The sequence below is a fragment of the Cyprinus carpio genome, chromosome B23 (genome assembly GCF_018340385.1).
Source record: "Cyprinus carpio isolate SPL01 chromosome B23, ASM1834038v1, whole genome shotgun sequence".
In the NCBI taxonomy this organism is placed as follows: domain Eukaryota; kingdom Metazoa; phylum Chordata; class Actinopteri; order Cypriniformes; family Cyprinidae; genus Cyprinus; species Cyprinus carpio.
Window position 1 is genome coordinate 5,475,594 of NC_056619.1, and position 14,049 is coordinate 5,489,642.

General features: G+C 35.4%; 1 protein-coding gene across 3 annotated transcripts in view; it reads left to right on the top strand.

Moving 5' to 3' along the window:
• The window catches only part of LOC109085948 (geranylgeranyl transferase type-2 subunit alpha-like), a 14,712-nt gene extending 1,708 nt beyond the window's left edge, over window positions 1-13,004 (top strand). The window contains exons 2-14 of one of the 3 annotated variants that reach the window (XM_042750583.1): window positions 41-289; window positions 1,218-1,301; window positions 1,382-1,464; window positions 1,542-1,637; window positions 2,535-2,640; window positions 2,735-2,786; window positions 4,652-4,740; window positions 4,857-4,945; window positions 5,329-5,445; window positions 10,366-10,479; window positions 10,951-11,038; window positions 12,125-12,311; window positions 12,368-13,004. In XM_042750583.1, the coding sequence (XP_042606517.1) occupies window positions 41-289; window positions 1,218-1,301; window positions 1,382-1,464; window positions 1,542-1,637; window positions 2,535-2,640; window positions 2,735-2,786; window positions 4,652-4,740; window positions 4,857-4,945; window positions 5,329-5,445; window positions 10,366-10,479; window positions 10,951-11,038; window positions 12,125-12,273 (1,316 nt within the window). In that variant the 3' untranslated portion in view covers window positions 12,274-12,311; window positions 12,368-13,004. Of the gene's footprint in view, window positions 1-40; window positions 290-1,217; window positions 1,302-1,381; window positions 1,465-1,541; window positions 1,638-2,534; window positions 2,641-2,734; window positions 2,787-4,651; window positions 4,741-4,856; window positions 4,946-5,328; window positions 5,446-10,365; window positions 10,480-10,950; window positions 11,039-12,124 lie in introns of all 3 variants that reach the window. The other 2 variants (XM_042750582.1, XM_042750584.1) reach the window with 2 other exon arrangements.
• The last annotated feature ends 1,045 nt before the right edge of the window (window positions 13,005-14,049 follow it).

Here is a 14,049-nt window from a genome sequence, read left to right on the forward strand (position 1 = left end):
GTTTAATATTTCTCCCTTTCTGATGTGTATTTTCCCTCAGTCCACTGTTGGGATTACCGGCGCGTGGTGGTGAAGGAGTCCGGTGTTTCTGTCGAGCAGGAGCTGCAGTTCACTGATCGGCTGATCGGCTCCAATTTCTCCAACTACTCCAGCTGGCATTACAGGAGCACACTGTTACCTCAGCTCCACCCACAGCCTGCCCCTGACTCCGCCTCCAACACAAGCCCCTCCCCCACCGCGTCGCCTCAGATTCACTCTCACAGAGTCTGTGAGGAGCAGCTTCTTAAAGGTACATGAACTCATTTAGAGCAGCGTATGAGCTCATGATGTACAGACTCAAAAGTTTGGTGTTGGTAAGATTTCAGTATCTAAAGAAGTCTCTTAGGCTCACCAAGACTGCATTTATTTTATAAACAAACGCAGTAAAAACAGTACTTTTGTAAAATGTTATTACAATTTAAAATTGAATAATTAAATATTAATTTACCTTTTCTGATTAAATATATTGTAAAATGAAATTTATTTATGTGATCAAAGCTGTGTTTTCAGCATCATTCCTCCAGTCTTCAGTGTCACATGATCTTCAGAAATCATAATAATATGATGATTTGCTGCTCGTGACACATTTATGATTATTATCCATGTTGAAAACAATTGTGCTGGTTAATATTTTTGTGGAAACTGTGATATGTTTTTCAGGATTCTTTGGACCCCAAACTTTTAAACGGTAGTTTGAATCTGGCCTATAATCAATCAATCAATCAATCAGTCAATTTACTAAATAAATAAATCATACATTTTTGTACAGGAAAAAAAAAACTTATTATTATTATTATTATTTATATTAGTTGTAATTTAAAATTAAAATATGTTTGGTGAATATTTGATTGTTTATTAAAGAGATAATAATCTCATGATGACATTATGACTCATATTATTAAAGTAAATATTGATTTGAGTTAAAGTTATTTTTATTATGTGAGGATACTGTGTACTTTATATAGATCCTGTAAGACAATAAATAAACAAAGGTCCTTTTTTTATTGTGTTTTTTTTTTTTTTTTTTGACACGGCTGAGTATCTGTCAGAAAATCACAATCAAGCGTCTAAGGATGCTGGGGTATTATCAAAAATATTTGAGCTCAGGTTGCCTCTGTTTACCCTTCAGAATCATTTCAGTGAACCATGTTGTAAATTTCTGACTTTTTTTTCTCTAGAATATGAGCTGGCACATAATGCCTTCTTCACCGACCCCAACGACCAGAGCGCCTGGTTCTACTACCGCTGGCTGCTGGGCAGAGGTGTGTGTGTGTGTGTGTGTTTGGAACTGCTGTGAAGACATGTCTGCTCACCCCTGCTGTATGTGTGTGTGTGTGTGTAGCGGAGCGAGAGGAGATGATCAGCTGTGTGTATGTCAGCCGGGAGAGAGAGAGGGTGTCTGTCGCCTTCTCCAAACCTGTTCATGTAAGTGAATCCTGAGAGAAGTTCAGCTGCACTGTTTAACCCCAGTATGACTGAACGAGTCTCTCTGTCTCTCTCAGGCTCAGTCAGAGGGTCTGATGTTGGTGTTGGACGGTCAGCCTCAGCAGGTGGAGTGGAGAAGCACCCACCCGCGTCTCCGTCACAGTCCTGTCTGGGTATCCTTCACTTCAGCCTCTCCAAGCAGCTTCACTCCTGTTTAAAACGGATCAAAATGTTTATTTTTATTTTTTATTCTTTACTCACCAGTGCTTCTTTTTAAAGGAGTAGTTCATCCAAAAATAAAAACTTGCTGAAAATGACTCACCCTCAGGCCGTCTAAGATGTAGATAAGTTTGTTTCTTCATCAGATTTGTAGAAATGTAGCATTGCATCACTTGCTCACCAGTGGATGCTCTGCAGTGAATGGGTCCCGTCAGAATGAGAGTCCAAACAACTGATAAAAACATCACAATAATGCACGAGTAATCCACAGCACTCCAGACCATCAGTTAACATCTTGAGAAGTGAAAAGCTGCGTGTTTTTTCTAACAAACACATCCATCATTAAGGCATTTTAACGAAGACATTTTAAGTCCATAATTCATAATAACGCTTCCTCCAGTGAAAAAGTAAATCTCCTGTTTTCCTCTCGCAACAAAATCTATGCTTATATTTGTTTACAACAGTTTTGGACTCTTTTGGTTTGTAAACAGTGATTGATCTGTGCAGTTTTTCTCCTGCTTTAGACAAGATGACTTTTTCACTGGAGAAATCAATAGTGTGGATTATGGAAACAACAATTTGAAGTTTAAAATGCCATAATGATGTATTATTCTGACGGCACCCATTCACTGCAGAGCAATGATCTGTTCCCATGAAGAAACAAACTCATCTACGACCTGAGGGTGAGCACGTTTTCATTTTCGGGGGACTATTCCTTTAAACCTGTATGACAAAAGAAGACATTTATCAGAATGTTTTTGATGCTTTTTTAATATAATGAGCTCTTCCTTTCTTTTTAAAGCACTTGATCTATTAGTTGATCTACACAGATCTTTAACTGTCTCTGTCAGCTGTGTGATCTTCCTCCCGGCTCCGTCAGTGATATAAGTAATGAACACAACCTGACCGTCCACTGGACAGAGAAATACACACACCGAGACTGTGCTCTCTACACAGGTGAGCATCGGGGTGGAGTATTTTGTATTTATTGAATAGAGATGGAGGAAGATAGGCAGAGAGAGCAAGTGTAAACGTCTCTGTCATGTTTCAGGCTGTGCTGAAAGCTGGTGCAGAGACTCTGCCACCGACCAGGAGCTCTTCAGGTACTGCTCTGTGTGTGTGTTCATGTTAAGAGACTGTTAAATTGTTTTATTTTTTGACACAATAACTAAACCAGTCATCTCTAAAATTTGAAGATGAGCTTGATTCTTAAGATTAATACTGTGCGTATGCAATAAACAGTTAAATTAAGCCATTCGATTGGCAACGCACACCTGTCCGTCAGTCTTAGCCTAATTAAAACACTACCATTTTAAAGTTTGGGAACTTGTATTTAGTAAAGATGCATTCAATTGATCAAAAGTGACAACGGACATTTATGATGCTACAAATAAATACTTTTGAGCATTCTGAACTTTGTTTTTAAAGAATCCTGGAAAATAAATCACAGTTTCCACAAAAATGTGAAGCAGCACAACTGTTTTCAACATTGATAATAATCAGAAATGTTTTCTTGAGCAGCACATCAGTATATTAGAATGATTTCTGAAAGATCATGTGACACTGAAGACTGGAGAATAAATTACATTTTAAAATATATTAACATTAAAAATGGTTATTGTAATAATATTGTTCAATATTACTATTTTTACTGTACTTTTGATCCAACAATGTCATAACCAGAAGCAATAAAGTAACACGTGATAAAAGCTATTTGTGACCCTGGAGCAAAAAAAAACAGTCTTTAAGTCGATTTCCTACTGTAAATATATCTAAACTTAATTTTTGATTAGTAATATGCATTGCTAAGAATTCATTTGGACAACTTTAAAGGCAATTTTCTCAATATTTAGATTTTTTTGTTCCTTCAGATTCCAGGTTTTCAAATATTTGTATCTCAGCCAAATATTGTCCTCCTAACAAACCACACATCAATGGAAAGCTTATTTGTTCAGTAAAATATAAATCTCAATATATATAAAAATATAAATCTCAATTTATAAATCTCAGTTTCAAAAAATTGACCCTTATGATCGGTTTTGTGGTCCAGGGTCACATATGTAAAATTCAAATATTTTATGCAAACAATAAATTTTTATATATTAAAACGTTGCAAAGACAGCCTCCTGTCCTATTTGTCTGTGCATACAATAAATGCTTCGGAATGTCATCAAGTTTTAATTTAACACTAAATCATTCTTTTTTTTTTTTTTTTCTCAAGACACATAAAAAACAAAACACTGAACTGCAAATATGCAAAAACCGAATATTATAAAAAATGTCACCCTCTTAATGGACTTTATCAAACGTGTAATATGTAATGTTTTGCTTCTGCACTGTGTTCATGTGTCCACATTCATGTTTCACTCAAAAATGAAATGTTTGTTGAACTTTCATAATTAAAGTTACTGAGGGTGGTTTGTTTTTGAAAAAAAAAAAAAAAAAAAAAAAAAAAAACAGATATAACGTCCCTACCTGACAGATATCACTGCTATAGGTGTTCCTGAGGAATCAGCTGTCAGGGAGGTGTCCCGCCCCCTGCCTGTCAATCCTTTTAAAGATTCAGGTTTGCTCACATATCTTTAGAGGGCAGGGTTTTGGTTGAGGTTAGAATGAAACCGTTATAATGTCAACAGTGTACATAAAAAAGTAAATAAATAACAGCATTTAATCAAAAATAATTTTGATTGAAACAACCCCTATATCATACATTTTGTACAGACAGTATCCAAGTTCTTTGTGAGTAATTGACTTCTTAAAGTGTGGATGTGTGTATTACACTTTAACTGTCGCTGACATCAAGTAAAATAATCACTTATCAGATTTATGCCAGTTATTTGCAACACAGTTGTTTCATGTGTCAAAGAGTTCTTATGGTGAGGAGAGTAATGTCTTACTAATGTTTGATTGTGTTGACTGATTTATCACCAGAACGTAGATCAGTTGCTTGTGTGTGTGTTTGTGGCAGGAGTGAGTTGTCAGTTGAGAAGAGTTCGGTGTTACAGGCAGAGCTTCAATCCTGCAACCAGCTGCTGGAGCTCGAACCGCAGAACAAATGTAAGTGTGTGTCCGTGTGTTTTGTACATGCATACTTCACATTGCATTCGTATTTGCTGCCTTATCTTTGGCAAAAGAGACTGTTGTAAGTCAGTAAGTGTGTGTGTGTGTTTCAGGGTGTCTGCTGACGATCATACTCCTCATGAGAGCTCTGGATCCTCTAGGCCATGAGAAAGAGACTCTGGCACATTTTCAAACCCTTAAAGTGAGAAAATACTATCACTACCTCAATGAAAGATACTCTGGCAGCAGGAAGTAACGATATACATAATAGAAATCAATATTAGGGTTCTGGAAATAAGAAATGCCTTTTATAATCTCAGGACTTGATTTATACTCTAATAATGTCTCATTCATGTCTGTGATGAATTACACATTAGAGCGGAACACTGTTCTCAGTATGAGCAATGTAGTAATAGTGATTTTTGCTTTGTAAACACCACTTAAAAGAAGGCAGTTTAATTGGCCTCTCTCTCTCTCTCTGTCGCTCGCTCGCTCTCTCTCTCTCTCTCGCTCGCTCGCTCTCTCTCTCTCTCTCTCTTTGTCTCTCTCTCTCTCTCTCTCTCTGTCTCTCTCTCTCTCTCTCAGGAAGTGGACCCGATGCGCTCTTCGTACTACAGTGACCTGTGCAGCAAGTTTCTGATTGAAAACACCATTCTGAAAATGGAGTATGCAGAGGTGCGAGTGTTTAGTCTGTCAAATAAGGTAAGAGAGCCCAATTCTGGTCTGACAGTTTTGGTTTGTTGTTGGTGTTTAGTTTGTGAACTCTCCCTTATGCTTCGCTTTCGCTCCTTTCCTCTTTCTCTTCTTTTCTCTTTTTTTTTTTTTTTTTTTTTTTTTTTTTTTTTTTTTTAGAATTTAATTTAGTTTTTGTTTTATTTAGTTATAATTATTTAGTTTTCAGTTGAGATGTTAAACGAATCCCAATACAGTTGGTGGTGGGGGATTATATGAATGTGTCTCTGAGTGGAACTGACTGGTTTAGAAAAGTTTAGATGGTGTTGTCTTTTCATCTTGCCTCTATATTACGCATAATCCAGATTAGAGACCCCAGTGAGTCGATGTATAGAAAAAATAATGTAGGTATTGGATTTTTATTTTAAGTATATTTTTTTTCTTTAAACTATACTTTAAAATACACTATTAAGGCTTCTGGAGTTGTTTTTGTGAGAGAATTGTACTTGCTTATATGAAAACGCCCAAAACCGGAACTAATGTAACGAGAGGGAGAGCGGTCTACAGGAAAACAATGGATCGCACATATATTTACACTTATGACGGACCACAGATACAATTATGAGCCTGCTGTGAGGTCGAGAGAGCAGGGACAGGCCAGGATTAGACAGAACAACAGTCAGAGGAGACAAATTGAGTTGTGTGAGGAGCACAAGGCAGGTGTCTTGGTGAGAGACCAGTGTTAGCTAACAAATATACACACATTAACTAATGATCTGTAATCAGTCTATGAGTATTGATACTCATACTCGTACTAGTAACAGAAACTAATAAGCGTTGATCAGGCATGTCACACTCGTTAATATCTGACAATAACGTTACGTGATATAGCGGTTTCTCATCAGCGCAGAAGAGAGAGAGAGATATAAACACATTTTTGTTTCATTATGTGTGGGAAATGTGAGGCCATGGTCACAGCTGAGGAGAGTCAGTGTTGCAGGGAGTTAGATGCATACTGGGTCTTAGTGGAGCATGTGACCCCCACACTTGCTGTGCAGCGTCTGACTCTGCACCCAGGCTTTGAGGCTTGCTGTCTGAACCCGTATGTGCTACAGACAGTCTATATGCACTTCAGACAGGAGCATGGACCTCTCCAGGCCAGCAGACACATGCATGTTTAGGGCAGAGATCATTTATTATTCTGAGCTAAATACTTATGTATAAATACATAGTAAATTAAAGATTTTAATACTAAAAACATCTTACAAGCTGCCTATATTTAGGTCACAACTACCTGTAAGTCACACTTTTTGATGGCATTGGTATAAGACATTTTGACAGCATACAGGCAAGTTGTCCGCTGGGCCTATGGCACCCTGAGCAGGCACATCAGGAAGGCCTTACCTGCATGTGTTGTGTCAGCCATTATTAGACCATTTCCAGAGGAAGGAGGACTTTAAAAAGGATTTGTATGGGCCCATTTTGGTGACAATCAATAAAAAAAAAAAATCACAATCACAAATTGTCTAACTGCGTAAAAACCTATTTATGAAGTTTACATAGGATAAATGTCAATGGTTAATTCAATTCAGTTTTATTTGTACAGCACTAAATCAACAAATATTATTTCCTAGCACTGTTAATACCTATCTCAAAACACAACATTGTTTTTTAGCAGATAACTCACTGTTTGAAATATTTCAGTCATGTTCCGTAAATGTCATTCTACTGAGACTGTGCTCTTGAAGGTTCTTGTATTTTAATATCATGTGATTCGGCTGATTTTGCAGTCCTTGTGCTCTCAGAGTTGACAGATGCTTTCGATACAGTCGATCATGTTGTTCTCATTGATCGTTTAGAACATTGCATTGGTTTAAGAGGTGTAGCTTTAGATTACGGTAGTTTAAATCGTATTTTACAAATATAAGTTTTTCAATCAAGAAAAACTTAAACTTAAAAATATTTATTTCTAAAGATGCTGTTTGTAATGTCTACTTAATACTCTCTCATTTTACACAAATAGCATTAAAGAATCTTTTGGGGATATTTTCACGGGCAAATGTAATTTGCGATTAATTAGATGAAGTAATTGACACATGTAATTAATCGACTGACAGCTCTAATATATATATATATAGCTTTAAAGCAGACGCTTTTATCCAACTTACAAATGAGGACAATGGAAGCACTCAAAATCAACAAATGAGCAATGATGTGCAAGTGCTATAACAAGTCTCAGTTAGCTTAACGCAGTACACGTAGCAAGGGTTTTTAAAATCATATAAAAAGAAAACAGAATTGAAGTTAGAGGCCTTTTTTGCTTTTGTTAATTGTATAATAAATAAATAAGTAAATGTTTATGTATAATATTTAGTTTACGCCAAAAATCCTGCCATAGTTAATATGTATGAATTAGTGCTGGGCAACAAATTATTATTATTATTATTTATTTATTTATTTATTTTTTATCGCGATTAATTGAATGGTTGTCTGCGATTAATCACATTGTTATGCACAAAATTAATAAGAGCCTCGATCATAACATTATAACAGGCTTCTTACGAGAGGCACAGGCACTTTTCAGAGTGCAGCACGGGACAACACTTGATGGGCGGGTAGAGACTCGTGTGTGCGGGATGCGGAAGAATAATAAGGGTTTGCTCATACTAGGCAATCTTAAAGGGATACTCCACCCCAAAATGAAAATTTTGTCATTAATCACTTACTCCCATGTCGTTTCAAACCCGTGAAAGCTTCGTTCATCTTTGGAACACAATTTAAGATATTTTGGATGAAAACCGGGAGGCCTGTGACTGTCCCATAGACTGCCAAATAAATAACAGTGTCAAGGTCCATAAAAGGAATGAAAGTCGTCGTCAGAATACTCCATCTGCCATCAGACGTGCAATCTGGGTTATATGAAGTGACAGGAACACTTTTTGTAAGAGAAGAAAACAAAAATAACGACTTTATTCAACAATTCCTTTGTCAACGGTCTCCTCTGTGTCTCTCCACGCGATAATAATGCGTTAACTTGCCCAGCCCTAGTATGAATGGAACCAAAATTGTAAATATCTGAGATTGTATATATTAAAATAAAATAACTCCAACCTAAATGTCTAAACTTATTTTTAAATAACAATTGCTCAACCAATAATTGCTCAACAGATCAGTTACACATTCATTGTACTGTTTCTTTGTTGTTGTTGTTTTTTTTAACATTGATATCAGCATGTGCATATACGTACAGTACAGACCAAAAGTTTGGAAACATTACTATTTTTAATGTTTTTGAAAGAAGTCTCTTCTGCTCATCAAGCCTGCATTTATTTTATCAAAAATACAGAAAAAAATTTAATATTGTGATATATTATTACAATTTAAAATAATTGTTTGTTTATAATTTATCATACTTTAAATTATCATTTATTTCTGTGATGCAAAACATTATCACATGACCCTTTAGAAATCATTCTAATATGATGATTCATTATCAAAGCTGGAAACAGTTCTGCTGCTTAATATTTTTTCAGAACATGTGATACTTTTTTAGGATACTTTGATGAATAAAAAGTAAAAAAAATAATAATAAAAAAAAAGAAGCTATGTTTTTAAAATATAAATATTTTGTAATAACAATATACACTACTGGTCAGTAATTTGGGGTCAGTAATTTTTTTTTCTTTCTTTTTTTTTTAAATAAAATCAATACTTTTATTCAGCAAGGATGTGTTAAATTGATAAAAAGTGATAGTAAAGAAAAATATATTATTAGAATATATATTATTAGAATATTTTTTTTTATTTTGAATAAATGCAGTTCTTTTTAACCTTTTATTCATCAAATATATTAGACAGCAGAACTGTTTCCAGCACTCATAATAAATCAGAATATTAGAATGATTTCTAAATGATCATGTGATAGACTGTATGTTTAAAGTATATTCAAATAGAAAACTATTATTTTAAGTTGTAATAATATTTCACAATATTACTGTTTTTTCTGTATTTTTGATCAAATAAATGCAGGCTTGATGAGCAGAAGAAACTTCTTTCAAAAACATTAAAAATAGTAATGTTTCCAAACTTTTGGTCTGTACTGTATATATATATATATTATATGTGTGTGTGTGTGTGTGTGTGTGTGTGTGTGTGTGTGTCAGTGTAGAATTAAAAACACGTGTGTGTGTGTGTGTGTAGGAAGTTTTACTCCAAGTAAGAATAGCATTGAAATAAAAAACACTAGATATGAGGTGCGACCTCGGTATTTTTATTTTACAAAAAAAAAAAAAAAAAATCCCCATACATGTTTTTGTTATTTAATAGCTAGGTGGCATATACAATTTAATAATTCTCATTTGTTAAAAAGTACAATTCATATCCATTTTCATTGTGTCATAATTTTTGGTGAATGTATTAAAAAGTTTTGTTGTGGGTGTATTGTTGTATTATGTTGTTGTTGCTACGTAATGATTGAATTTCAATGCGGCATCAATTCTCTTCTATACAAGGAATGACAAACTACAAATAATTAATGCATCTTTTTTGTGGGTGTGCCTATTAAAGGATTTAGAAAATAGCTTAAGAAATAGATTTGAGGTCAGTATGATATTATAAAGACACACCCATGCTGGTGTTCTGGATTTAGTCACTGTATAAACACACATATCTTCCTTGTTTCTATCAGTGAAGTGACTACATCAGTTACACCCTGCTTATCATACTACATAGATGACAACAGGAAATCATCTTACAATCCCTCATTCATGCTTTAATTGTTTTCTTGTGTTCAGACAGCCACTCAGTTTTTAATGAGGTTCTCTTGAGGTGTTTCGATGTGTGGTGGCCTCATCCTTCTCCAGAAAATCTTCCATTCTTTTCAGTCAGTGTTACAGTGCTTGAAACGAAAGATTAAATTTTTTCTTTGTCTTTCTCTCACTCCTAACACAGAACCTGACGACCCTGTGTCACCTTGATCAGCTTCTCTTGGTGACTCACATCAACCTCTCCTCCAATCAGCTGCTGCGGCTGCCGCCTCAGTTTGCCATGCTGCAATGCCTTGAGGTGAACTGATTCTCCTTTCCTTACCTTTCCTTCCCTTCCCTTCCCTTTCCTTTCCTTTCCTTTCTTTCTTCCTGCTTTCTTTTTCCTTCCGTTCCTTTCCTTTCATTCATTCTTCTGCTTTCCCTTCCCTTCCCTTCCCTTCCCTTCCCTTCCCTTCCTTTTGTTTCCTTTCCTTTGCTTTATTTTCTGTTCCTTTCCTTTCCTTTCCTTTCATTTGCTCTCCATTCCTTTCCGTTCCTCTCTGTTCCTTTCCTTTGCTTTGTTTTCATTTCATTTCCTTTCCTTTCCTTCCGTTTTCCATTCTTTTTTTTCCTTTCCTTTTTCTTCCTTTCCTTTGCTTTCCGTTCTTTTCTTTTGCTTTCCGTTCCGTTCCTTAGTCTTCCGTTCCTTAGTCTTCCATTCCCTTCCCTTCCCTTCTGTCTTTCTTTTGAATGATCACACTGATGGTTTACTGCCGGTCAACACACACAGGTGCTGGAGGCCGATGATAATGCCATTGAAAGTCTGGAAGGACTGTATCATCTGCCTAAACTAGAGGAAGTTTCTCTGAGGAACAACCGTATCCTTTTCGCCATACAATCCAAATGTTTTATAAGAAACCCCTTTTCTGCTTTCAGAGCCAGTGCCTGGTTTGACCTTGTTTCAAGGAGTCAGTATTCTTCATTAATAAACAGCTACAGATTATGTAGGATTATGGAGGGTCAACAAATCTGAAAAGGCAGAATATGAAGTTACTGAAATCTGGTTCTCATGTCTATTTCATGAAGAATGGCTTTAATGTTCTCTGAAATCACTCTGATGATGACTAATCTCCTCTGTTTCATACTCTAGAAAGCATTTTATTTCAAGGGTATTTTCCAGAAACTACTATATAGTTGTTTTCGAAAGCAATACCTTTTTTTTTCAGCAAAGATTAAAATGAGCAAAAGTTACAGTAAATTTGTTTCAAAAAGTTTCAATTTCAAATAATGCTGCTCTTTTGAACTTTATATCTATCCAAAAATCCTAAAAAAGTGTTTCCACAAAAATACTGTATATTATTATATTGCTCATAACATATAGTTGTTTTTGAAAGAAATACTTTAAGCAGAGATGCATTCAGTTGATCAAAAGTAACAGTAGAGATAAAGGATTTCTTTCAAATAAATTCTTTTGACAATTACAAGCTTCATTTTGAAGAATCCTGACAAAAATGCATCACAAAAATATGAAGCAGCACAACAGTTTTCAACATTCATAATAATCAGAAATGTTTCTTGAGCTGCATATTAGAATGATTTCTGAAGGATCATGTGACACTGAAGACTGGAGTAATAATGCTGAAAATTCAGCTTTGATCACAGGAATAAATTATATTTTACAATATATTCAAATAGGAAACAGCTATTGTAAACTGTAATATTTCACAATATTAGTGTTTTTACTGTATTTTGATCAAATAAATGCAGCCTTGCTGAGCAGATTTCAAAAACATTAAAAAAATCTCGCCACCCCAAATTTTTAAACAGTAGTGTACATAATATATTTTTGTCTCTTTTACCAGAATCTGTAATGCACTGTATCTCAGTATGTCTTGTCTGAATGTTAATGTGGTACTCTGACTGAACCATAAAAAAAAAAAAAACATTCTTAATGCATCTTTTAGAAATCTGTAAGCTGTCTGATCTTGAATCATTGGCATCCTGCACCAAACTGACCAGACTGGACCTGCGTGGAAACCCTGTCCACAAAACTGCCAACATAGATTCTGAGCTGAGCCAGCTCCTGCCACTGGTTACTGCTCTGTCCCTTTGATGTGCAGCATTAGCTGCTCTGTGTGTGTGTGTGTGTGTGTGTGTGTGTGTGTGTGTGTGTGTGTGTGTGTGTGTGTGTGTGTGTGTTTGTTTGTGTGTAATGCAGTAGAGACTAATTAGAGCTCACTAACCATTTCTAAATTGTACCTCATGTACTGGACTTAAAGGGATAGTTCAGCCAAAAGTCAGTAATTTATCTGTATTTTGGTAGGTTGAATGATATTTTATTTATGCAATAACAGTCCTAATGTAATGCAAATGAAATCAGAGGGGAATATTTTCAGTGCTGTTATTAGAGGTGCTTAACTGGCAAAAATAAAATACAGGTTTGGAAAGACTTGAGAAAGAGAACAAAATGTATTTTTGGCTCAACTATGCCTTTAAAAATGTTCAGCATCTTGTCTGTATGTTTATGTGTTTGTGTGATTAATGACGGTTCACATTTCAAATAAGGATTGACCTCTATACAAACTCCACACTGCATGCTGACAAAAAGAGAAATGTTTTTGCCACATCTGCTTTTAGCTCTTGAAGTCCTGAGAGTCCTGTTTTGGGCAGAGATATTGTTCTTGCAATGTATCAGTGAAGATGCAAATATTTAGCTACGAGTTTCTTGTACTGTATGAATTAGACTTTTTTTTTTTTTTTTAGCTCTGCAAAAGTCAAGCATTTGTGGTGTGAAAGCTGCAGGTATGAGTCTACAAGTCAATAAAGAAACATGTTTCTTCCCTATGTCTGTGTCTAACTGGTTTCTATGGGGAATGTTAGTCTGTGGGGTTCTTATAATGTTGTGCTCATAAGTTTACATACCCCTTGCAGAATATGCAAATATGTCAATAATATTACCAAAATAAGAGAGCTCATGAAAATTGCATGTTATTTTTTTTATCTAGTACTGTCCTGAATAAACTATTTCACATAAACGGATGTTTACAGTGGGTAAAATAAGTATTGAACACGTCAACATTTTTCTCAATAAATATATTTCTAAAGGTGCTGTTGACTTGAAATTTTCACCAGATGACGGTAACGACCCAAATAATCCAAACATCCAAAGAAAACAAAACAAATAAGTTCAAAAATGATGCTATGTGTAATAAAATGAAATGACACAGGAAAAAAGTACTTAACACATGAAGAAAGGGAGGTGCAAAAAGGCATTGAAGCCAAGACACCAGCTGAAATCTATCGTTAATTAGAACACAATCTTGCCCCTAGTCAGTGGAAATGAATATTAGCTGGTCAGTCCCAACACCTACAGTACCAGGATGACGAAGATGAAACAAGGGTGGATATTTCAGCAAGAAAATGATCCCAAACACAGCCAAGGAAACTCAATTGGTTTCAGAGAAAGAAAATAAAGCTGCTAGAATGGCCCAGCCAATCAACTGAAACATGAATCCAATAGAAAATAAGAACTAAAGAAAAGAGTTCATAGAAGAGGCCCTCAGAACCTTCGAGATTCGAAGACTTAAAGACAAGATTTGTGTGGAAGAATGGGCCAAAATCACACCTGAGCAATGCATGCCACTCGTTTCTCCATACAGGAGGGGTCTTGAAGCTGTCATTACTAACAAAGGCTTTTGTATTAAGTATTAAATCAATTTCAGTAGTTCAATACTTTTTCCCTGTATCATTTTATTACACAGAACTTAAAGGGATAGTTCACCCAAAAATCAAAATTATGTCATTAATGACTCACCCTCATGTCGTTCCAAACTCGTAAGACCTCCGTTCATCTTCGGAACACAGTATAAGATATTTTAGATTTAGTCCG